Source organism: Hyaloscypha bicolor (assembly GCF_002865645.1).
Source record: "Hyaloscypha bicolor E unplaced genomic scaffold K444scaffold_165, whole genome shotgun sequence".
Classification (NCBI taxonomy): domain Eukaryota; kingdom Fungi; phylum Ascomycota; class Leotiomycetes; order Helotiales; family Hyaloscyphaceae; genus Hyaloscypha; species Hyaloscypha bicolor.
The window spans coordinates 2,114,434-2,137,502 of NW_020194667.1; the positions used below are offsets into that span (position 1 = coordinate 2,114,434).

The 23,069-nt window shown below is 47.4% G+C and overlaps 8 protein-coding genes across 8 annotated transcripts; 2 read left to right on the forward strand and 6 right to left on the reverse strand.

Moving 5' to 3' along the window:
- The first annotated feature begins 894 nt into the window (after nucleotides 1–894).
- K444DRAFT_619758 (uncharacterized protein) lies at nucleotides 895–2,231 on the forward strand. Its single transcript, XM_024881568.1, has 4 exons — nucleotides 895–1,482; nucleotides 1,534–1,645; nucleotides 1,712–1,986; nucleotides 2,077–2,231. The coding sequence occupies exons 1-3, from the start codon at nucleotides 999–1,001 to the stop codon at nucleotides 1,974–1,976; spliced, it is 861 nt and encodes a 286-aa protein (XP_024729996.1). The 5' UTR covers nucleotides 895–998; the 3' UTR covers nucleotides 1,977–1,986; nucleotides 2,077–2,231.
- Nucleotides 1,955–4,757, reverse strand: K444DRAFT_572702 (ankyrin). Its single transcript, XM_024877367.1, has 4 exons — nucleotides 4,338–4,757; nucleotides 3,650–4,280; nucleotides 3,512–3,597; nucleotides 1,955–3,452 (listed from the first exon to the last, which is right to left on the reverse strand). The coding sequence occupies exons 1-4, from the start codon at nucleotides 4,748–4,750 to the stop codon at nucleotides 2,096–2,098; spliced, it is 2,487 nt and encodes an 828-aa protein (XP_024729997.1). The 5' UTR covers nucleotides 4,751–4,757; the 3' UTR covers nucleotides 1,955–2,095.
- Nucleotides 4,758–5,825: 1,068 nt separating this feature from the next.
- Nucleotides 5,826–10,007, reverse strand: K444DRAFT_635998 (uncharacterized protein; the record flags this gene model as incomplete). The annotated part of the gene is made up of 5 exons (XM_024883943.1): nucleotides 5,826–7,766; nucleotides 7,815–8,914; nucleotides 8,968–9,735; nucleotides 9,795–9,905; nucleotides 9,956–10,007. The coding sequence occupies 5 exons, from the start codon at nucleotides 10,005–10,007 to the stop codon at nucleotides 5,826–5,828; spliced, it is 3,972 nt and encodes a 1,323-aa protein (XP_024729998.1).
- A 791-nt stretch (nucleotides 10,008–10,798) lies between these two features.
- On the forward strand, nucleotides 10,799–12,509 carry K444DRAFT_542122 (allantoate permease; the record flags this gene model as incomplete). Its single annotated transcript, XM_024875851.1, has 5 exons — nucleotides 10,799–10,975; nucleotides 11,027–11,312; nucleotides 11,366–11,797; nucleotides 11,852–12,133; nucleotides 12,187–12,509. The coding sequence occupies 5 exons, from the start codon at nucleotides 10,799–10,801 to the stop codon at nucleotides 12,507–12,509; spliced, it is 1,500 nt and encodes a 499-aa protein (XP_024729999.1).
- A 131-nt stretch (nucleotides 12,510–12,640) lies between these two features.
- On the reverse strand, nucleotides 12,641–14,883 carry K444DRAFT_572710 (uncharacterized protein). The gene is made up of 4 exons (XM_024877368.1): nucleotides 14,520–14,883; nucleotides 13,832–14,463; nucleotides 13,457–13,768; nucleotides 12,641–13,410 (listed from the first exon to the last, which is right to left on the reverse strand). Exons 1-4 carry the CDS (start codon nucleotides 14,710–14,712, stop codon nucleotides 12,871–12,873), a joined length of 1,677 nt encoding a protein of 558 aa, XP_024730000.1. The 5' UTR covers nucleotides 14,713–14,883; the 3' UTR covers nucleotides 12,641–12,870.
- Nucleotides 14,884–14,935: 52 nt separating this feature from the next.
- On the reverse strand, nucleotides 14,936–16,634 carry K444DRAFT_572714 (FAD dependent oxidoreductase). The gene is made up of 2 exons (XM_024877369.1): nucleotides 16,278–16,634; nucleotides 14,936–16,216 (listed from the first exon to the last, which is right to left on the reverse strand). Exons 1-2 carry the CDS (start codon nucleotides 16,491–16,493, stop codon nucleotides 15,134–15,136), a joined length of 1,299 nt encoding a protein of 432 aa, XP_024730001.1. The 5' UTR covers nucleotides 16,494–16,634; the 3' UTR covers nucleotides 14,936–15,133.
- A 964-nt stretch (nucleotides 16,635–17,598) lies between these two features.
- Nucleotides 17,599–20,093, reverse strand: K444DRAFT_619767 (uncharacterized protein). The gene has a single exon (XM_024881569.1). The coding sequence runs from the start codon at nucleotides 19,895–19,897 to the stop codon at nucleotides 17,744–17,746; it is 2,154 nt and encodes a 717-aa protein (XP_024730002.1). The 5' UTR covers nucleotides 19,898–20,093; the 3' UTR covers nucleotides 17,599–17,743.
- A 751-nt stretch (nucleotides 20,094–20,844) lies between these two features.
- On the reverse strand, nucleotides 20,845–21,051 carry K444DRAFT_542611 (uncharacterized protein; the record flags this gene model as incomplete). The annotated part of the gene is made up of 1 exon (XM_024875890.1): nucleotides 20,845–21,051. A coding segment is annotated over one exon (207 nt), but the record flags the coding sequence as incomplete, so codon positions are not given.
- Nucleotides 21,052–23,069: the final 2,018 nt, after the last annotated feature.

A 23,069-nucleotide genomic window follows, 5' to 3' on the forward strand; every position in this document is an offset into this window, starting at 1 on the left:
AGAAAGGCTTAAATAAGAAATAAATTAGATAAAATATAAGAGGTAAAATATATAGAATTATAATTGTTTTAATATTTTGGTATTTTAATTCTTATTATCTAATTAAATAAAACAAATAATATAAAAAGACTTCCCTTACTAGTACTATTATTGTCTTTATAGGCTATATCTTTATATAAATACTTATAAGCTATATTAATTAATTAATATAACTTATATAAATACTTATAAGCTATATTAATTAATTAATATAACTTATATAAATATTTATAAGTTATATTAATTAAGTATAATAAGTTAATATTCTTTTATATACTTGTAATTTAAAATAAAACTTTATTATAAGCTCTTGAAGTATTTTAAAAGAATAAAGCTATAGAGCTTATAAGTAAGACTAGAAAATAAGATAGTATTTAATTTTAATTTTCTTTACTTATATTACTAGGGAAAGTACTATAAATGAGGCATTTATATATAGTATTTATATAAATTAAAGTATAAAAAGCTCTTAAAGAGAGAAATAAAGGATATAGCAAAGCAATTAGTTAAGGGATATATATTTTGCAATGTGCTATTATATAGAGAGGGGAACTACTAGACGCAATACTATTCAAATAACATATCGTACTAATTAATTTGTATGCAAAGGTATAATTTTATGCCCCGCAAGCCAGGCGAGACCCCCTTGTTTAGTGCTGGACACCCCCGTGCCCACGCTAGTATTTTCTCGCCGAACGAAGGGATACCTGTCTTTGCAACGTCCTGGACGGCAATATCGTGGACCAACTTGGATTAGCTAGAGATGAGTGCGTCACCTGATTGGGTGCCTCCCATCGCCCGATCACGAGGCTGTGTAACACGGCCCGCGAACTTTGCCTGTTCTTGGCTGTGGCTTGGAACATGGCTTTCCCGACACCGAAATTATCCCGCTCTGTCCTTCGATAAATCGATCTACATATTGCCGGCGGTGCGGCGGCGCATAAGATACTCTTCAGATCATGTCTGCTATGGCATCCGACACCTTCCTCCAGCGAGTCTCGATCCGCCCAGCGCATAAAAGCGATCTCACCGCTATTGTAGCGCTCCTTCTCACGTCTTTCCGACAGTTTCCACTCTTTGACTTCTTATATTCACCACTGAACAGAAATTTTGATGTCGCACACGATACAGTATTCTTCTGGCGTCGAAGGCTGCTGCTCGATTTGTTGGATCCAGAGGCTTCGGTGATAGTGGCCGAAGCGCCCCTCAACAGCCTGGTTTCAGTTCTTGGAGGGGAGCCCGACGATCAAAATGACCCCATTTATCAGAAGTCAGTAGCAGCTCTGGATTGGACAGAGCGGAATGGATTGCCAGCTCGTTCGACATTGAGCCAGGACAACTGCATTGTGGGATTTGCCATCTGGAGGTTTCGGAAGGGAGGAAATAGCGATTCTCAACCTATGAAAGCCAGGCATTCACCGTCTTGTTGCAACTCTCTCAAAGGTATGTTAATAAACGGTGACCGCCTTTTTCAATACATAACCATTCGGGCAGCTTCGATGACCAATTTCGAAGTCTCCTTCTGGAAAAGGGTATATCAACGGAAGGATCAGGAGCCAACACGATTTGCGGCGTACTTAGCTGCGGAAGAGGAATTGTCCAAGACGTTTGTTTCCAAAGTTTATGCTTCTAGCGTGTGCTTGTTCGACTATTCCACTAATGAGTTGTCCAGCCACTATCAAGAGTCTTGTTATTACCTCGACAATCTATGCGTTGATTTTCGTTATCATCGCCTGGGAATAGGGACCCTTTTGCTCAAATGGGGTTTGGAGGTGGCTCAAAAACACAAGCTTTGGGTCGGTACGGAAGCAGCCCCGAAAGGCTTGGGGCTGTACCTTAAACACGGATTTAAGCAAGTTGGTTGGTTCATAGTTGTCGTACATGATGTGGAGCATCGTGCACCAGTCTTGAGGTTGTCGGATTACTCTCTTGCTTGAAGCGTGAAAGGTAAGAGTGTGTCTTAAGAGGCATTATCCCTTGAAATCCCTAATATTCCCAGGTTATTTCAGTGCCGGCTAACCAGAGTCCTCCTAAAAGGTTACCGCCGAGGAAAAGTCTACCTCACCGACAAATAGGCAAAAGAACTTTGACCAAATGTCACCTCACTTTCCTTCATGATTCCTGCAACGGAATCATGCTTCTTTAGAAGGCCCTTAATTTGACCTTCCCACTTGCACGCTGCCTTAGCGAGCATTTCTGCTGACCTTCCATCAGTTGTTTTCTGTCCCCTTTTGAAACTGGGATGCATGAGAACAGCTTTCATGATTACTTCATCTCCCCAATCCGCTGCATAGTGCACAGCAGACCAGCCTTTCTCCCCAATTTCAGTACAATCCACGTCCACTCGTCTGAGGAGAAGCCGGGCGCAGTCTTTGCTCTTATGGGCGCATGCTTCGAGAAGAGGAGTGTGCCCATTTGTGTTCAACCTCGTGGCCGCCCTAGGATCTGAAGTCAAATCCAAAAGCATCTCAAGCGTCTCTACTTCGTTATCGATGCTAGCCATATGAATTGGAGAATTTCCTGTCTTGTCGGTGATAGTGAGATCAGCCCCAGCATCTGCCAAGAGCTTAACGCAGGCCGGCGAAGGAAGGAGCTCGAAGACTGGCGTCCGACCGTCATTGTCTTGTGCATTGACGAAGCAGCGGCCTGGGCCGGACAAAAGAGACACAATTAGAAGTTTTTCTTCCTCTCTAGTGCATATGCTCGCGTAGTGAAGCGGTATCTGGTGATCCACCTGTGTCGCATTCGGGTTCGCGCCGTTGTCAAGAAGTAGTTCAGCGCATTCTTTAGATCCAGATGCAGCAATGTGTAGTGGCGTCTCCAGCCATCGATCTGCTTTGTTGATATCTAATTTGTCCTTATTTATGGCCCATATATCTAGGACAAATGACAGGACGTCTAGTCTCTTCGACTCAGCGGCGATGTGAATCGTGTTTCTCCTCATTGGAGAAAGGCTGAAGGGGTCCGCATTGTTCTTAATAAGTATCTCCATCTTCTGCCTGCGGCCTGTAAATGCTGCCCAGTGGAAAGGGGGCCAACCCCACTTCTCATCCGGCTCATTGATCAAATCCAGGATCACCTTCTTGGCCTTGAAACCTTTTGTGGCGGTTGTCCGGAACCTCTCGACGACATCTGCATATAACGGACACGCCTTTGCTTCCGCACGACGCCAAACAGACCAATCGTTTCCTGCAGGCTGATTGTTTGCATCGTCGACGAAGTCAATCAGATCTTGCAAGCTTGGTCGCAGAATGTCTCCAGAGTCGTAGAGCTCTAGAACGGCAATGTGGATTGGGGAAAAGCCGAAGTCAATCATGTATGTTTCGTAAGCTGGAAATGCCTTCATTATTTGTTGCTCCACATCAGTCGAATCCATTGCTAATGCTCTTAAAATCGCAAAATCTGCGGGCTTCCTGTTGGTGGTAGTTCATTAGCAACTTGATGGCGAAGACTGGAATATGAGTTTGCACACCGAGTCCCGACTTCTCCAACTTCAGTATTTGCGCCAAGTGTATAGAGGTACCGTACAATCTCTAATTGGCCCCAATATGCTGCTGTCTAAATAACTGGTAAGTTAAGCGCCACGGGCCATTGGAGGAACTTGACCTACATGCAACAAAGACCATCCGTCCGGTCCAGTGTCAAATTGAGTCGCTTCACCGGACTCAATACAGGCCTTTAGATTACCCAACTCTCCATGTTTCGTGTATCTCATCGCGTCGGAAGTCTCTGGAACCAAACGATAAGTATTCAGTTGATGCTTAACTGTCCAACCCCGAGAACTCACGATAATCGCGAGGGCTCGGCAGAAGTTCGCAGACGGAAGAACCAACTTTCTGACGCGCGGCGGTATTGTTCGTTGACAGGTTGGTACCGAACACTTGCGCCTTGGCCGAGTTACTACACTAAGTATATTCATGCGACGTTTCATCGAGAGCTGTGGTGTTCTTCCCTCTTCAGAGTGGCAAACGCAATAGCAGTCGAACGAGCACGACTTGCGGCGAGCTTCTGTGCCAGGCGGCCTTTCAGGGCCATGGGAATCGAATTGAGTCGGCAAACCAACGTCGGAAGGTTGTGAATCCGAGTTAGGAGGAGCGGGTTCCAGTTTTGCCACGAGTTTTGCCGTTGCGTCTCCGCTAGGAAGATCCATGACGAGGTCGACTGCACCCAGTTCATCCTGCGTACTGCTGCAAAACTGAAGGAGCTGAGGTTCTTGACTGCATTCTAGGAAGAATCCGCCACTACGTTCGATTTAATTTCATGCAGGTCAAAACGTCAAGGCGGTGGGCTACACTCACAGGCATAGAAGGAGAGCGAAACCATGCAACCTCGAAGTGTGTTCCCTCATTCGACAACGATGTTTCTGGAGCTCTGCGTGAGCTTGTAGCCATCTTACTCGCCTGACGGTAGGCGATCCCGTTGCCTTTAGGCGGTCCAGTTCTCTCTGAAGTTTGAGTACGGTGAAGCGGGCAGCTTGCAAAACTTTATGCAGGCCCTCTGATTTCGAACTGAGTAGGCTTCTTTGCTGGCAACGGCCTAGTACTTCCTCAAGTTCCTGAAGGAAAGCAGTAAATGATTCCACGTCGCTCACGAGGTCCGCCAAGTCGTCATCGCTGTCCTTGAAGTCTTTGATAGCTTGCAGACTAGCCCGACACGTCTTGACCAAGCTTATAAGTGAAGCGACTAACTGAATAGCTGTAACGGGATCCATAATTTGCCTCTCCCTCGATCTTGGCACGATGCAAGAGTCGAACTTGGGGGCGAAATGTTAACACAATATGTCCTTCTGGGAGGCTTGCCGACTCGGTCGCTGCCATTCACAGCCACCGCCCAGCCGGCAGGCAACCGAGCCTTAGCAACTCACTCAACTCCTGACCCGTCATGGGGGTACAATACCGGACGAGGCTGAGTCAGGGAACGGGTTGTCATACCCTGCCGAGATCCAGACGGTTGATGCCGAAAATGTAGGTCCACCCACATGTCAAAATAATGGAACATGACAGGGCAGACTAGCAGGCCGTCGTGTCCAAGCGTAGGGCTGCTACCATTCTGCCTTTCTCTGCTTCGCCCTCGGAAATTTTGTGGCATCCAGTGAATGTTGTCGAAATCCAGCCATGTCTCAGAGGATGGGAGGGCGTGGGCTTCCCCTCACGAGGCCATCTCAGAATTGACTCACTTAGGAGATTTGGGACGATTGTAATAATCAAAGGGACTCTTCTTCTAGGCATACTTACTTAATTGCCCTCAGCGGGCCCGGTTTCAACCTGATTGTTGCTGGTGTTTCCGCGCGTCCTGTCGCACAAAAACAGGGATACATCATATACAGGCAGTGGTGAGGGCCCCCTTAGGAGCCCGAATCATGCTCTGGGTCATCATTCAAATTGGCCCACCAAAACTGGCGAAGCTGGACATCGATTTGGAATTTTCGCAACCATCAAGTTACGCTCCCCCGGGCAAGACTGGCTGTGCCGAAACTAGTGGTCAGTAATGCTTGCCTGACTAGCACCATGAATTAGAGGAATCTGGATTTTCACATCTCAGGGCTGTGGGGGTTCACTGGTCCCTCCATGTCCCGAATACAATGTGGCGCATCTTCCTTTTCCCATCCCATGATCGACAATCAAGAAATATGTCTGATTTGCTGAGCGTGCTGGCGAAGTAGCTTAGAAAATGTGACATAGAGAGTTTAGACCAACTGAAGTGACAGCCAATTGCTGATAAAATGGATAAAATCAATAGGAGCAAAGATATGAACAGCTCTTGAAGTATATTGCAAGCTCACCCCCTCAATGCTGCCCACCCTGTGTGGCCTTAAAAGCTGCAAGACTTTCCACCGCTCTGGGGAAATGCACGATGCCAACCTCATCTAGAGCCTTGTCCTCTGCCTGCGCCTTTGTAATCGTGCTTCCAGGGATGCCCCATCCGCCACCACCAGGCGTGTGAATAACACATCTGTCGCCAACCTGCATCTGCACCATATTCTTCGGCCCCATACTCACCCACCTTTCTGTCCCGTCTAGGTTCTTCTTAACCCAGTAATTCGCACCCTTCCCACCTTCACCACCACCCTCAATCCCATAGGGAGCAATGACCCTCCTCTCAGTAATAACACTAAATTTCAATGGCGCCCGACATTCAATATCCCTCACCACACCGTCCCCTCCGTTATGTACACCCCTCCCACCACTACCGTCTCTGATGGAAAATTCACGGAGGATTACAGGATACCTCTTCTCTAGACTTTCCGGATCAGTGATGCGCGTATTCGTCATGTGAACCGCCACCGCATTTGCTCCATGCTGACGTGATGTGGCACCGGAGCCACCTGCAATCGTCTCCCCAAACGCGTAGGCAGAGCCTGGAAGTGGGTTCCCATCAGCATCAGACCCGCCGGAGCCAAAGAAACCAAGGCAGTTCATACATCCCTGGCTAGCGGCCGCTGCAGAGAAAGCGCGGAGAATAACGTCTACAACGCGCTGAGAAGTTTGAGTATTCCCAGCACACACAGCCGGTCCAGCTGAGGGGTTCAAGAAGCTTCCTTGAGGGAGGATGACACTGATAGGAGCTAGACAGCCTTGGTTCATGGGGATGTCTGAGCCAATGAGGAGGCGCAGGGCGTAGATAATGGCGGAGTAAGTGATTGCAGGGGGAGCGTTGAGATTACTTAACATTTCGCAGCCTGTGCCTGTGAAGTCAAAGACTGCAGTTCCGTTTTCTGATATTGATACGTCTAGGTGGATTTCGGAGCCGTTGTCCATGGAGTCGACTGCTGACAGTTTGGGTCCGAGAGTCTTAAGTGCTTGTGAGAGGTATGATCGGACGGCGATCTCGGCGTTGTTCTGGATGGCGAGCATGTAGAGCTGTACTATTTCTTGAGTATACTCGCTCATTAGAGCTTTGATAAGCGTCGCGCCTTTGTTATTGGCTGCTACTTGTGCTTTGAGATCTGAAATATTGTCTGAAAGTCTTCGGCTTCCGTTGCAACCGGGATACTTGGCTGGCTCGAGGAGAACTTTGATGATGCCTTCCTCGTCGAAATAGTCATTTTCGATGAGTTTGAAAGAGCGCATCTGAGCACCTTCTTGCCAAAGCTCGGTCGATTCGGGAGGCATGGATGTCCCGTTGTACCCGCCAATGTCGGTGTGATGACCACGAGCTGCAACATAAAATGCAACTTGTCGATCGTCTCCAAAGATAGGAGTGATGACTGTGATATCGGGGAGGTGGGTGCCTCCGCTCTCCGGATGATTCGAGCACAGTACATCCCCTGGTTTCAGCTGACCTTTGTAGAGCTCATGCTGGTATTGGACAGCGTAGCTCATGGAGCCAAGATGTACGGGAATGTGTGGAGCATTGGCAACGAGTCCTGCATCTGGCCCAAAGATGGCGCATGAAAAGTCAAGTCGCTCTTTTATGTTCAGTGAGACGGCAGTCTTCTGAAGTGTTCTTCCCATCTGTTCCGCAATGCTCATAAATCTGTGACCAAATACAGATAATTGTATGGGATCTACTGTGAGTGATGCATAGGCGGTGCTAGTCTTTGACGCGTTGATTTCAATCACGACGTGGGATGTGAGGATTCGGGCTTCGGCTCCTGGAATTATTACCAAGGTCTGAGTTTTATCGATGATGACTGCCGGGCCGATAATTGACATGCCAGGAGAAAGTTTCTCTAGCATATAGAGGGGAGTCGTCTGCATGCCTCCGGATTTGAAGTACACTGATGTCTGAAACGTATTAGTCATGTGAGATATCTACCAAGACAGGAAGCTCACCTCCTTCTCAGCCAGAGATTCGAGTACCGACCTGAGCTTCATGTTGGCTAGCTCTTCTCCCAGACGCTGGCCATCTTCGTCATTCGTTCCACTTTTCCCAATGCCTCTGACCCGGACATCATCAACCAAGATTGATCTCGCGGCTGGGAAGACGAAACTGAACTCCCTCAAATGAATGCGTAGAAATTCGGCCTCGTAGTCTCCGTCTGCTGGCCTCAAAACCATCATAGCTGTCTCAGTCCCTTGGTATCTCATGTTCAAGTAGCATTCATATTCAATATCTTCCTCCAGGATCCCTTGTTGACGAAGTTGAGTAGAAACTTTCTTCTTCAACCCTTCAACCCGTTGGCTCAATATATTGAGGGATTGGCGGTTGTAGAATTCATTTGTCGGCTCCTGCTCTTCGTGAATGACATCCGCTAGCGCCATGCCGTAGGCTGAGAGAATGCTGGAATATTTGTGAATGATGAGTGTTTGGATTCCGAGCTTGAGAGCAATTTCACAAGCATGTTGGCCACCTGCACCACCGAAGACGCCAAGTCGATGCTTGCTGATTTCGTAACCCTTGCCTTCTGTCAGGGATCGGATCGGCCGACACATGGCCTCGTTAGCAACATCAAGGTATCCATACGCAATTTCCTCTGGACTCATAGACTTGCCAGTCTCTGCGTTGATAGACCTTGTCAACTCGACGAATTTTCCAGCGACAACATCGGCGTCTAGCGCCTCCTTCTCGCTCCCCCCAAAGATCTTTGGAAAATAATCTGGCACGAGCCGGCCCAGGAACAAATTGGCATCGGTCACTGTCAATGGACCCCCTTTTCGATAGCTTGCAGGACCTGGATGGGAAGATGCACTTTCTGGCCCGACAGCAAACAGTCCATTTCGCCAGAACAGAATGGAGCCGCCTCCAGCAGCAACAGTGTTGATGTCGAGTTGCGGGCTTTGTATCGTCACCCCCGCTGTTGTGCTTTCGAATACATGCTCGAATGTACCACCGAATCTTGACACGTCCGTTGACGTGCCTCCCATGTCAAAGCAGACTATCGGAGTTTTACTCGCAGCCTCGTAGCAAGTGCGGGCACAGCCAACAACACCGCCTTTGGTAGTGATCAGCAAAGAATGTTCAGCAGAGGCAGCTTCGATATCTCACCAGCAGGGCCGCTCAGTATGCCTTTGAGGCCGCTGAAGCCTTTGTAGTTGACTAGTCCACCATCCGATTGCATGAAGTCGCACTTGACATTGTTAAGATGACTGCCTTCGAAGCCCTTGACGAAACCGCGAAGATACTGTTTTATCTCGGGGGTAAGATAAGCATCTGCGGAGGCAGAGCTCCCTCTAGGCACCATTTTGATCATCTTCGCAGCCACCTCGGAAGATAATGAAATATGATTGAAACCAGCCTCCTCGGCAAGCTCCCCCACGCGTCTCTCATGACCACCAAAAATGTGAGAGTGGGTGAAACAAATAGCAACACTTTCCATCCCCATTTGCCGGAGCTCTTGGAGGGTATCTTTGACACCACTCTCATCAAGAGGTTTCAATATCCTCATTAAGTCTCCGCTGGATCCACGGACCAGAACGCCGGGGATTTCATCAACGTCAGTTTTCACAGTCCCATCGATATCCTCATCGAAACCTTCGATGGTGACACGTTCCTCAATCTCTCGTACTTCTGAAAACAACACTTCAGGCTTGACAATATCGAGGTCAAACAGCCTTGGCCGTGATTGATATCCGATTCTCAACAGATCTCGGAATCCTTTCGTGACGAGTAATGCATGACGTCGCCCTTTTCGTTCCAAAAGAGCATTGGTGGCCACCGTTGTGCCCATTCGCACGATGTCAAGATCTTGCTTTGGGAGAGGCACCCCTCTCGGAATTTCAAACCCCCCATAAATTGACAGGACACGCCGAATGCCTAGCCACCTCAGTATACAATCCAAAAGAAGTCATTCTGGGGATGGGAGAGAGAAATACCTTCAGTTGGGGCATCTTGATAGTTTCCGGGATCAACAGAGAGGAGTTTCAGAACAACATCCGGCTCATTTGGAGCGCTTGCCCAGACATCTGTGAATGTCCCGCCACGATCTATTGGAAAATCAGTATGGTAGTGAGATGGAAGAGCCAAGTAATAGTACCGACTGCGATCTTGATTCTCTTCCCCGAGGGGTTTGGCGTGATGGATCCCATTGTGAAGATGAAAGGAAAGCAGCCAGAAGAATCACCAGGAGGGAGGTGAATGAAGTAAAAGACTGTATATAAAGGAGGTATGTAAACTTACACAGAGCGCCAAACTAAATTGGCACGCAGCACGTGAGAGCACCATTTTCGGAGTTGTGTAGAAAGCGGGAAGTCGTTGCGCACCTCACCTGAGTGCTGAATCGCGAATCAAAACAGAAGGTCGACACGACGCGCCTCGGCCGAAAGAGCCCACCAAAGACGACACCCACTGTTGGCTTGATGGCCCGAGAAGGTGCCGGAAGCACTGAGTCGTAGGATCCCATTCTTGATGATATTGTTATAAAATTGACATGAGAAGAAGGTCGACACGACGAGAGTCCGAAGAGTGGGATCTTCGCTTGCTTGGCGTGGCGAGCGGAGATTGTGCGGATCCCGGCAAAGTCCTAGCCTCGTCCACTTTTTCGTGACGACCTTCCTTGTCTTTTGGTGGAATCTCAACGCGATAACTAGAATACAACGAGTCCTTGATATTCCCGTCTAGATGGGACGCTATGATGAGATATCTAGTCTTGGATTATGGGCATGTTCTGAAAATGTGTGGCTGCATGGAAACCATCCTTCGTGTCCTATCTCTTCCCATCTCTTGAACGCCATGGCGTAGGGTATAAATCCTGAGCTGCCCGTCTTCCGTCTTCCATATCCAACTAGCTCTTTTCCTTTTCTTCCCTGGTTATTGTTGTCCTGGTCATTGTCGTATCCATCGAGATATGTCGAAGCCCATGAACGACGAAAAGATCGCGATGTCCGACATCAAGACAGCTGATAATCACAATACCGCTGTCGATGGGAAACTCGATATTCCAGCGGATGCTGACAAGGCTGCGGGCTTCTTGTTGACTGCCGAGGGCTATGGAGAGCTCACTCCGGAAGCCGAGAAGAGCCTCAAAAGGAGGATCGATTGGTTTATGGTTCCAATGGTAAGTACACTATCACCCATTGTACAATGCAAGTTCTGATGAAAAAATTAGTTGTTCCTTGTAGCCACTCTCGGAGCGGTCGATAAAGTCGCATTGGGAACTTCGGCTCTCTATGGTCTGAGTACTGACAATCACCTGGTTGGCCAACAATACAGTTGGCTCGGGTCCATCCTGTCGCTTGGAGCTATTGTTGGCATGCCACTCTCATCATATTTGATTCAGCGTCTGCCAAGTGCGAAGTACCTCTGCGGTTGTTCCGTCGGATGGTCTGCGATGTCTCTCCTCTTGCCTGCCTGTACCAATTTTGCTGGACTCGCGACTCTTAGATTCTTGATGGGTACGGTCAGCTATTCGCGTCAGATCAAAACCCAAACACTCACAGACATATAGGAATGTTCGAAGCGATCATTGTGCCTGGCATCAGCTTGATCATTGCTGGTTTCTACAAGAAGGAAGAACAACCTCCACGAAATGCTCTCGTTTTTGCGGCTGCAAGCTCCATTGTCAACGGCTTTCTTTCGTGGGCTATCGGTCACGTTCCATCCTCTGCTCCATTGCATATCTGGCAATATCTCTTCCTTCTAACTGGTTCTCTATCGATGCTGTGGTCCATTATCGCATTCATCTTCCTCCCAAATGACCCCATGAACGCCAAGTTTCTCTCCAAGGAGCAAAGATATCATGCGGTCCAGCGACTCGCAGCAAATAAGACTGGAATTGTTAACAGGAAGTTTAAAATTGAGCAAGCAAAGGAAGCATTTCTGGATCCGAAGACCTGGATCTTGTTTTTCTTCAATATTGCTATCAACATTCCAAATGGAGGTACGATGGCGCCCCCCTTCTCTGTTCCAGCATGAATCCTAACCTGATGTCAAGGATTGACCACCTTCGGCGGTCTGATCATTAAAGGGCTCGGATTCTCCGGCATCAATGCCTCACTGCTCAGCATGCCCACAGGAGTAATGTCCACACTAGCGGCATTCATCTTCTCCCTCGGAGCCGCGAAATGGAACAATCGTCGCTGCCTTGTCACGATCATTGCTTGCATAGTTCCAATCATTGGAGCTGCAATTGTGTATGCCCTTCCACGCACAAATCTCGGTGGACAGATGGTGGGGCTGTATCTCCTTTATACCTACTTTGGACCTTATGTTGTTGGTAAGTCCTCTCCCCTTCCCCTGTTTGCTCGAGCATCTCTAACATCACGGAAGGTATTTCCCTTGCACAAGCCAACACCGCTGGCCACACCAAAAAGACCGTCGTCTTCGCCATCCTATATATTGGCTATGCAGTCGGGAATCTGATCGGTCCGCAGACCTTCCGAGCCAGTCAAGCACCTGCTTACACTGGCGGCTTTACTGCGATGATTGTCTGTTACTGTGTGTGCATTGCTCTGATGTGTATGTATTGGTCGTTGGCGGTGATGCAGAACAGGAGAATTGACGCACGGGAGCCGAGCAGTGGCGATGATTTGTTGGATGGCTTCACAGACTTGACGGATCAGCAACAGGAAGCTTTCAGATACACTACTTAGAACTTATGAGATGGGGAGCAGAGAGTACCGGTGGAAATTATGAGGCATTGTTTATGTACTTCAGATGTTAACGCACTTCTACAAACCGTTCTATGTTAGATTTTTGGTGCCTGGCCGGAACAAAGTTTTTGGTCTCTTCGCCCATTTGCATGCCACTAACTTCACCTGGTCATTCTCATTCGCTGCACTTCAATTCAGCCTCCTTCCTTTGAAATACAGCAAGAGTTGCGAGCTCCAAATCAGAACAGAGAGTGTCTAGTGGCTTCAGAAAGGGTGAACCAATGTCACCGAGGCTCCTAAAATCCAAATCGAAACCAACGAAACCAATCACAGGCTATGTAGAAACGGCTCAGCAATTCTATCAAGCTAAACTAATCAAGACCTCCCTTCCTTTCCCCTGTCCACTCTGTTCTCCCAATCCTCCCTGCTGCAGTCCTAAGTCCGTCCTCATCCACGTCTCCTCAACGCACAGCCTCGCTCTCCTCACGCTCCCCAAATTCCTTACTTTCTGCAGGACAGTCAGCCTGTCGTGTACAAACCTCCGCTGTTCCTCATCCAGTCCACACCTCACATTCCCCAGTATAAAAAGCGGCCAAAGCAGTGTCGGAGAGTCAGGCAATTCTCTAATCAGGGTAATGATTTGGCAAATGATACCCGATGGTGCGTTAGGCCAGGAGTGGACTGGTGCCGAGTGAGACAGAGAAGGAAGATGCCCGAGTCGTTCGTACAGATAAAGGAGGGCTGTTAGACGTTTGGTTTCCGCTATTGAGGCGAGGTGGTAGCATTCCGGGGTCGAAGGGGGGTGAGTTTGTCGTAGTGAGTGCAGTGTTTGCGCAATCGAGTCACGAGATGTGGCGAGGGCTGTGAGTTCATTATCTGTAGCTGTACCACTCTGGAGGAGCTTAAAACTGTGAGCCTAAGATGTGGGCGTTGCGGATTCATCTGACCTGAGTTTGTTCGGAGGCGAGGACAGAGGTTTGTCTTATGAGCGTCATCAGCTTCCGTGAACATCCCATCAAAACATCGATTTCATCTAATGCTTCGTGGGGAGCCCACTCGTAGATTTGGCCTACGATGTCTCCCTCGCATGCTGTTCGACCCATGATCTCGTGAGCTACGAAGTACATTCTTAGAAAAGTATATAGACTATCTTCAGTACTCGAAGCTCCACGGTTTCTTGAGTAGCTGGAGAGTTTGTCCAGCAATGAGATCCCGCCCCGCAGATGTGCAACCCAAGACTGGTTGCAGCCATCGGATATCTGTCTCATACTCGTGTCAGAAATGAAAACCTCTTCAACATGTGCTCAGTGTGCATTTCCTACATCATAAAAACAAAGCATCAACACCGTAGCCACTATCCCAAGATCGATTTCCTCCGCATCAATGGCTCTCTGAACTGCTCGAATAGCCTTGTTCTTGTACGACCAAGCTTCTCGTTCAAATCTCTTGTCGTTCAATAATCGAAGCTGATTGGCTGAGACTGCAATTAGAGCATCTCTCAATGCTGGAAATTGGAAGGACATCGGGGTGAGGTATGCCAGATATGGATTCTGGGATGGACTGAGGGAGCAGCTGGGCCCGATTGAGGTAACAAAATAGTTGAATAGATTCCCTTCGATAGACGAGAATGTGGAGTAGCTGCTGAAGGAGCTCGTGGGCATGAACGGCGTCATTGCATCCAGTGGCAGGCATTCGTCAATGTACTCAATCTCCTCCGTTCGCATAAGAGTGGTTATCAGCTCATACTCGCTAAGGACAGCCGAATTCTCTTGCTGCTCCTCAACTAGACGTTCTTCCAGGCTTCCGGCATGCTCCCCACAATAGGTCTCGAAGTCGTCCTTACTCGCGTTGAAGAAGACCCACATCCCCACATAAGGTCTCAAGTCAACAGGTTCATACCGACCACCTGGCTCAGACCTCGAGGTTTTCGTCTTGGTCTTCTTGCACCACTTTCCTGGAAAATTAGCATTAGCTGATGCCCTGAACACCAAATGATACGAGGTAGCCTACCTTCGCGTCCCAGGGATATATTCCGCTGAGCTGCGTCCTCTTTCCACAATAGACGAATTCCATACTCGCAGGTCAAACCTAGGCGAATGCATCGGTTGCAGGTGGGCTTCTCTTCGGTGCATTGGATATGCTTCTGCTTGCAGGTCCAACATCCTGTTCGCCGCCGATGCTCATTCATCCGCCGCTGCGCCATGGCCTCTCTTCTCGTGCTCTATCCGAACTCATCCAAGCGGCTCATCCCTCACGCGGTAGAGCGTCTCGGGAGGTTGACAAACTGTTGCAGAGCTGAATAAAATATACAGAAAACTTGGTAGGTTGAGAGAGGTCTCATTTGAGTTTTGAGATGAAGTGGTTATCAGACAACAGGTGGGTCATCTTCAGAGAAGTGGAGACGATATATATATGTTCAAAGGTGGGGTAAGGTGGGATGAATTTCTCTCAAGCAATCTCGAGTGACCTCGGTTGAGATGTATACTTCTTCTGACTGTTAAAAATGTTTGGACGGATTAAGTTCAGAAGACAATAGTTGACAATGAAAAGAAATGCCAGAAGTGAGATTAAAAATGAATATTATAGTCCAGAGATATCGCTTCGCCCGATGAGCTGAGAAGGCATCAGATACGACTTTTCAGACCCGAGAATTCGACCTCCTTGATATCCTTCACCTTGCCAACTCTCCACGAAATGTTATCACTACCACTTTTCTTATCCTTCCATCTCCACCGCTCGATGATCTGCTCATCATCCTCCAAAGCTTTCTTCACCCATTTTCCCGCCACAGGTAGCATTTTGAATCCATGCCCACTGTCCCCAGCGACTACCAGTAATCCCATTGTCCCAGGCACATGGTCAATGATGTAATCCGAACCAGGAGTATCAGCACACCAACAGATAAACTTTTTGACCAACTCCTTCCCAGAAAATTGTGGCATGGCCTGCTGAATCAATCTCTTGATCAAATCCTCATCTTCTGTTGGTATCCCGTCATTGGAAGCAGTCGGTAAAGACGCTTGTGCTTCTGAAGTGGTTATGTTATTCGTGTAGCCCGCCCCGTTGGCACTGAGTTTAATGAGCCCCGTATCCTCATCCGGCTCAAAGAAGAACCCTAGATCTCTACAATTGACGACCGGACATCCTTTCATGACCGCAGCTTCTTCAGGGGAGAGCTGTAAGTGAGCGACCGCCCAAGATTTCGCAGTGACTTGCTGAGATATCTCCGGTAGTAGTGTTCCAATGTGTGCCCCAAGAGCGAGAATTGTGTGTGCAGCCTTGTGAATGTCCCCATTGGCAGTCTTAACACCTACGCACACCTTCTTGCCCTTATCTGCAGACTCAAATAGAATCTCTACAGCATAGCCGTCATCACCAGTAACGAACCTCACTCCCAACTCAAGACACCTCTTCGCTGCGTATTCCAACGCCTTCGCAGCTCTGGCATACCCTGCATACCGATTTAGATACCCGCTCCAGCCGTCCATCTGCCCCTCCAGCATCGGCAAATATCTCTTGATATCGTTCGCGTTGTCAACAGCTGAAAAGGACCCAGATGGGAATGAAGGATGGTCCCCGATTGATGAAAAGGATTTCTTAATTGTGTCGCGTGCTTTTTGGGGAGCGTTGAGGGAAGTCGTGAGGAGGTAGCCTGTAGGGCGGTAAAAGTTGGACCAGAAGGGAGTTTCCCATTCTTTGATTGCGTCCTATGATTCAGCATTCTATCAGCAAAAGTCTTTCGGAAGTGAGCAGGGAGCAGATCCTTACCAGAGCCAATGCCGTGTAGAATGGATCCTCATACTCTGCTCTGACAATCTTATTTATATCATTACCGGCAGAGTAGGGACTGGGAACAGGTTCCCGGTCGAGGACTGTGATGTTGGTATACCCGTCTTGAGCTACATGGAGGGCTGTTGAGAGGCCGAACACCCCAGCTCCTACGATCAGGATGCTGTGGTCTTTGGTTGGGAGTGTCGAAGCCATACTGGGCAAAGCGTTGTGGGCTTCCGCTGGGGGGAATTCATCTTGATAAATGATGTGAAGTGCTAGGTGCGTTGGATCTCCGTGAACCGTAAAACTGTGAGGTGTGAAGTGGAGTTCTGACCGCGAATTGGCGGAAGGTCGTTACCACTGACGGCCCACTGCAGCCGCATGCGAAACACCATTTAAAATGGATTTTTTTTAGCGAGGTCCAACAAAACTCGTTTCGCAAGAAACACGATTTTACCACCTATTAACCACGCTACTATCTCGGTTTTTAATTACTATTCCTCTTATCAATTTAATGGGGCGCAAATCCCTATTAATTTAAGGTAAGGTGCACTTATTCTAGAGGCGTAATTATTAAGTAATTTAAGAAATCGTTTTTTAGCCCTCGCACACGAGTTGTGCACGTTCCGCGAAAACACAACCCCTCGATTTTCTTGCTCACAGGCTAGAAACCAACTATTTTTTTTAAATTATTTAAGAACCACGCCTCTAGACTATATATACCCTATATTAATTTAATTACAGCATGCCCCCTGTTCTTCCTATAAGCGTGTATATAATTTAAAAATTAATCCGTGGCGTGGTCGGCGTGTGATTAGAAAATTACACCAAAAATCGAGGGGTTGAGCTAAAAAAATCGCGATTTCGTACTTTTCTAAATAACTTGGGAACTATACTTCTAGCGTACAAAGACCTTACCTTAAATTAATCGCGGTATGCTCCCCATCTATTATATAGAAGGTGTTAATATTTAATTAAGAATTGGGTGCGTAGGCTATAGGTGGTGGGATCGTTTTGTTGGGTCTCGCTAAAAAGTCGCTTTTTAAATGTGTTTCGCATGCGGCTGTAGCCGGGGAATGTGATTACGAGCCTAGTTTCATAAGTCTGTGTTCTTAGCGAAGTTTTCAGGCATCGTTCATAGTTTCACAACAACAACAAATTAAAACCTTATATAATTCAAGCGCACACGATAAAAGAAGCTAGAATGAGTTTGGCAGGCCTTTATAACTAATTCAAAATATAAAAGTAAAGCGTCCAAAATTGTTATGGGGTTCGTTTCTTAGCGAAACGCCCCATAAAAACACAGACTTGTAATACTAGCGTTATCATTGTTTTTATATTTTTAAAGAGGAAAGTCATGCGCTCAAGTAGTTACAACTAATGTACAAAAGTTTATCCCTAAACCCTAGCCATGAGGAGATGTTTTTCTAAGCGCCGCTTTGCTATAATCCGATCTATAAATATTACCACGAAATATCCACCGTCTCTGGTGGGTGACTCGCCCTCGGATACCCAAGACCCGGTCGTGTTGGAGATATTCGATTGTGGACCCATTTCTCTCCTTCCATGAACAGAGAGATACAGTGTTGCTCCATCGGTGCTCCGGCAGGATACCAAATCCCGTTGATCCAGCTCTCCCAACCCAGTGGAAGAAGGGGTTTCTTGCCTCTATCTTCCAATTGAACATCGTCCTCCTCCACTTCTATAGAGACATAATTCTGCCATCTGAGCTCTACCTCCGATTCGTCCACCCCCAGGGAGCAGGCCGTCAAGGCCTTTGTCGGCCCATAACATGTGAAGAGTCCGAGAGCGTCAGACTCTTTATTATTCTCCCCAGTCGCCGGATCGTTGTCTAGGTGTCCCAGCCAAAGGCGTCCGAACTGTATGACGTGGTACAGAAGCATCTTGACTGTCAGATCCAGGTGGGACTTGCAGAGGCCTGGCACGCAAGAAGCTGCTTCGTGCCTCCAGAGACTTCGCACGACGTCCTCGGGCTTCGTGTTGGCGTCGTTGTGACTCTTCGTCTCGTCACCGGTCGTTGCACTACCGAGTTCAACCTCGTCTTGTGGTAAGTGCCTGGCTGTTGCGTCTGCAAGCCTGTGCAGACCATGTTTTTTCAAGGCTTTTTGAAGGTCCCGCAAGAACATCGCGGCCGGGACCGGCCACAAACCCGGTGGAGTGAAGGAACAGTCTTCTATTGTCCGATGACCGCGCGTATCGCGACTCCAGAGACTTTTAGGAATGATGTTCACATACTTTTCTTGAAGATCGGTCAGCTCAATCTCCCGATCGATATGCCACAGCCAGCCGTCAACCTGCAAGCCCGTTTCCGTCAATGTGCCGCTGCGGAAACGAAACGTGGAGAGCAATTCGTGGTCGACGACGCCCAGGCCGCAAAGCGGCTGACAGTCCTGAAGAAATTTGCGCAGAGTCATCATGAACATGTCCACCCCAAAGAGGGGGAGTTCTCCGTTAAGTAGGCAGAGAACCACGGCACAGGTGCTGAACCCGTACTCATCAGAGATCAGCTTCCGGGTGTCTAGCCTTTTTTGAAATCCCAAGACGTTGGCGAAGATCGCCAGCCTGTCGTGAACGAGGTCGTTCTCTCGAAGCTCAAGTTCTGCTAGCATTTTGCTAGTATACGTCCATTGTCCCCCCATGGGATCCTTCAAATCAACGCCATCGAATTCCGTGAATCTCATGTCAGCAATATGCCGCATCGCGTGTTTAAGGTCACTCCAACTCTCGAATTTGCCATGCCATGGGTCACGGGCACCGCTCCATGAGTTTCTCCAGGATTTGCTGTGTATGTGGCAGAACCCGTAAGCTAGCCTGTTCAGCTGGAACTCTGCATATCCTGTGGTCTGGCCGAGCGATGCAGGGCGGGCGATGTTCGAACTGACTCTAGTGACGACGTGCAAATTCTCCCCAGACAGCCACCGCTCTTGAAATACCCACGCCCTCTTGAACCACCGCTGCTTATCAAGAATACAAAAGAGGTCATACCCCGCATGCATAAGCTCCGTCTCGGCCTCCCGACGCGTCGGCATTTCATTCGCATTGAGCGCAGCTAGCGCATCGACTAACGGCTGTGTGGTCAGTTCGGCGGTCAGGATGCCCAGCGTACGGCGACCGCGACGGTAAACGATATCCATGGAGTTGATTCCCTGTTCTTTATCGTCAAGCTGCTGCTGCTCGATGCACTCTTGGTCGATCCAGACGAACGGAATATCGTGGACGCGAGCATAGTCCATGGCCACCGAGAGGACGTAATCTGGCGCACGACTCCGTCGTAATCCATTGGGAGTCTCGATATCAAAGCCTCCATTCTTTCTCAGCAGGTCTTCGTCAGTACCTGTAGGCCAACAGTATGAGATGGAGAGATAGTTGGTCTCATCCGGATGCTCGCCCATGCCTCCTAGTCGAATGCGTGGCGGTGGTGATGTTCCCGTCGACGAGGTATTGGTGGAAGGAACATGCAGGAGCCTCAGATTCCTCGCCCATGCTTCTGATCTTTCGCCTGGGGCCATGCATTCCTGGATGTCGAGCATCCGCTTCATCATTGTTGCGCCATTGCCGTGCAGTTTCTCGAAACTAACATCCACGTCGCGCAACATCGCGACTTGGTCACGCGAGCGCCCCTCCCCAATCGTTACCGGAACTCGCTGATGAAAGTAGAATCGGCAGTATTGGGTCTGAAGTCAAGGATGGAATCGAGCGAAATGTTTGTTGCTCATGAGCGGTGTAGCCACCCACAGGCGGAAATAGCCATGGCTTTCGATAGTGACCAACTGACGAGATCTTGATCTGAATCTGATTGGACAGCGGAGACCAACCTGCACGACTTCGGCACTCCCAGCGCACTTGACCTGAACAAATCAATTGGCGAACCAGAAATCGATTGTGCTCGCGACTGTAAGTTATTGGACACAATACAAACAGTGTACTGTAATACGACAGTACTAAGTTATTTTCCTGGACATAGGTGTCCTCGCGACTTTGCCAAAGCACCAGCGCAAAGGCGCGGGATCGCTATTGATGACTGAACTCTGCAAGCAGGCGGATCAGACCGAGCACCAGAGTTATGCTGAGGTCTCACCTCTCGGCAGACCCTTATAAACAGTTCGCGTTTGAAACGCAAGACAGGTTCAGTGTCGTGATTGATGGCGAACCATACGTCGACTGCTGTATGGTGCGCGAATCACAAAAGCCATCGTGAGCGACTACGCAGGGATATCATTTAGTGATTGGCGATATGAGCAATTAAGACTTAATCTCATGCGTTGAAACTGCCAAATTAGATGCTATTATGGTAGTACGTCGGTATGACCCAAATACAACCAAAATGGTCACCCCAGGCTCGGCAACGATTGGCGTTTTGCACTATCGATAATAATCGATGCCATAATCGTAAGGTATCGATTGTATCGATAGTGCAATCGATTGTTTAGCGAGCTAATCCCTACATACGTACGATTTTACCCCTTTTCTAATTCCAGAAGGTTCAGAAGTTTAGTAAAGTACTATACTATATATAATAAAGGAAAGGCTCTCTGTTATTTACCTATTTAAAGAAAGTATCTAGAATTCCAGTCCTTTTCCAGTGCTTAAGGCACTCCCGCATCTCAATTGTCTCGGCTTCTAGCTGCCCCCTATCCCAGCTTACCGTACGACGAGCCCCTGAAAAGACTCTCTCTGGTTCATCGCTCATTGGTACTATTGAGAGGATATCAATAGCCATACGAGAGAGCTTAGGCCAGCGTTGCCTTTGTATATCTTGGCACTATCATACAAGGGCCCCCTTTTTACCAGGATCATACGATTCCTCCATATTAAAGTCCACATACTCGTCCCCACTTGCTGGCCTAGTAGCTAATTAAAGGGCTAAGGCAAGCCGATCGTAAGTATCGAGTGCTTCTGGCTCCTGAGAAGAGCTAGTAGTTGGAATAATTGGAGCTTGTGGCCCCTCGTCCCGATATCTTTCCCAGAGCTTTTTTACTCTTAGTAGAACTGGCTTTACCCACTTCTTTGGCCAGTACGTTTCAATATATCTTATACGGTATACAGGGTTCAGAATCAAAGCGGCAGTATAAATAGGAGACATATCTGTCTTTATATAGTACTTATTAAGTACTGCATATACGATATTCAGGCGTTAAAGGAAATCTTGGCTCTCTTTATCCTTTTTCTTTTTATACTTAGCCTATAAAAGTTAATTAAGTAAAGATAAGGAAGAAAGGAAAGAGAGAAAGGAAAAGGGGTAAGCTTATAGTTGTTTCTTGCAAGTATTTAATTAAAATATCCATTATAAAGAGTATAGCATTAATAGATATGGAATCTCCCTCTATAGTAAAAGTAGCTCGTAAGAAGGGACTAAGGAATTCCTTAATCATACGAAGCTTTTTCTAGTCTTGGTAGCTCAAAAGATCTAGTTCCAGCTCTTCCTCATAGTCCTGGCAATACTTTTCTACTACAGGCCTCAAATTGAGAAGTACAAAAAGCATATCGTACTAGCTATTCTACCTCGTTCGATTATCCATTAGAATTAGCCTTTTCGCAAGAGCTTTAAAGGCTGCCGTATGGCCTGGTGATCTATGAATATAAATAATAATATTATATGCTTGGCCAAGTAGTCCCAAGAGCCTAAACTTGGCCCTAATTGCTTCCTTATCCGCAAGCTCTCTAGTCTCCTCCTGGCCATTATATAATTCAAGCTCTTCTGCTCTAATTACGTCCGTAAATAGGAAGGCTTGGATAATAAGATTAATAATATGGCCAATATAGCGAACTCGCCATTCCTCTATATTCCACTCCCTATCGTACGACTCTACTAAGAAGGCTTGAATATATTAACAAAGAACATTATTTGAGGAAGTATTATCGGTAATAATAGCCCCAAGCTTTCGTATAATACCGTAATCCTCAAGAACAGGGCGAAGAATAGAGAACTAGTCCTCTTTACTATGGCCAGGTACTCTCTGGAGAGCAAGAAGAGCTTTTTGCCTCTTATAATCGTATATAGTAAAGTATATACAAACTGCCAGAAGAAGTAATCGATTTGGGAAGGTCCAAATATCGAGCGAAATATGGATAAGTGAGACTGCCGATTAAAGGGTCTTTCGTATAATAATCTTATGCTTTCCCCAAGCTTCTTTGACTTTATTATAAACTCCAGAGTAAGAGGTTATAATCTTGCCCTCGCAAGCTCGATTCAGGACTTGGCAAAAGGTATGAAATTCCGGCCATTTAACGAGAGTAAAAGACAGATTCCGTACGATAATCAGGGAGATTAGAGCTTTAGTAATAACTACTGTATTAAGGCAAGCTCCAAGGACCTTATTATTAAACTCCTCAATCCCATTTCCCTCCTTAGCTTGAGCTTCGTACCAGAGTTATTTGAATTACTGGTTTATAGTAATTTGGCTCTTACTTTTAGCCTTTGATATCGTAATTTAGTAGTGGCGGCTCAAATAATCCCCCATATTTCTTGATATTCGTATACCATATGGCTCAGTTTCACAAAGGGTATAATAAAGAACGTCTTGCTTAAGATTATCTGGAGTAGGAATATAACAAAATTCCTAACAAGGTGCTCTTAACTTTGACATATCTAGAGTACTTGGAGTGGAATCTACTGAAACTGATCGCGCAAACGATGAATCTGGTTCAAGTGAAGAAGACATTTTGACGATATCTTTGGAAAAAATCAGTATGCGAGGCAGGGAAAATAGAGAGAAGAGAGAGAGAGAGAAGAAAAAAATGGGGGGATGCGGGGTAAAAGCGGTGGAA

Coding starts and splice junctions, on each gene's coding strand:
- K444DRAFT_619767 (XM_024881569.1), bottom strand. CDS start 19,897: ATGTTGCGCGACGTGGATGTTAGTTTCGAGAAACTGCACGGCAATGGC.
- K444DRAFT_572710 (XM_024877368.1), bottom strand. CDS start 14,712: ATGGCGCAGCGGCGGATGAATGAGCATCGGCGGCGAACAGGATGTTGG. Junction 14,464..14,519: donor TATATCCCTGGGACGCGAAG/GTAGGCTACCTC, acceptor CTAATTTTCCAG/GAAAGTGGTGCAAGAAGACC. Junction 13,411..13,456: donor TCGCCTCCGAACAAACTCAG/GTCAGATGAATC, acceptor CACAGTTTTAAG/CTCCTCCAGAGTGGTACAGC.
- K444DRAFT_572702 (XM_024877367.1), bottom strand. CDS start 4,750: ATGGATCCCGTTACAGCTATTCAGTTAGTCGCTTCACTTATAAGCTTG. Junction 4,281..4,337: donor TTCGCTCTCCTTCTATGCCT/GTGAGTGTAGCC, acceptor AATCGAACGTAG/TGGCGGATTCTTCCTAGAAT. Junction 3,598..3,649: donor ACGGATGGTCTTTGTTGCAT/GTAGGTCAAGTT, acceptor CCAGTTATTTAG/ACAGCAGCATATTGGGGCCA.
- K444DRAFT_572714 (XM_024877369.1), bottom strand. CDS start 16,493: ATGGCTTCGACACTCCCAACCAAAGACCACAGCATCCTGATCGTAGGA. Junction 16,217..16,277: donor TCTACACGGCATTGGCTCTG/GTAAGGATCTGC, acceptor GCTGAATCATAG/GACGCAATCAAAGAATGGGA.
- K444DRAFT_619758 (XM_024881568.1), top strand. CDS start 999: ATGTCTGCTATGGCATCCGACACCTTCCTCCAGCGAGTCTCGATCCGC. Junction 1,483..1,533: donor TTGTTGCAACTCTCTCAAAG/GTATGTTAATAA, acceptor CCATTCGGGCAG/CTTCGATGACCAATTTCGAA. Junction 1,646..1,711: donor GAAGAGGAATTGTCCAAGAC/GTTTGTTTCCAA, acceptor TGAGTTGTCCAG/CCACTATCAAGAGTCTTGTT.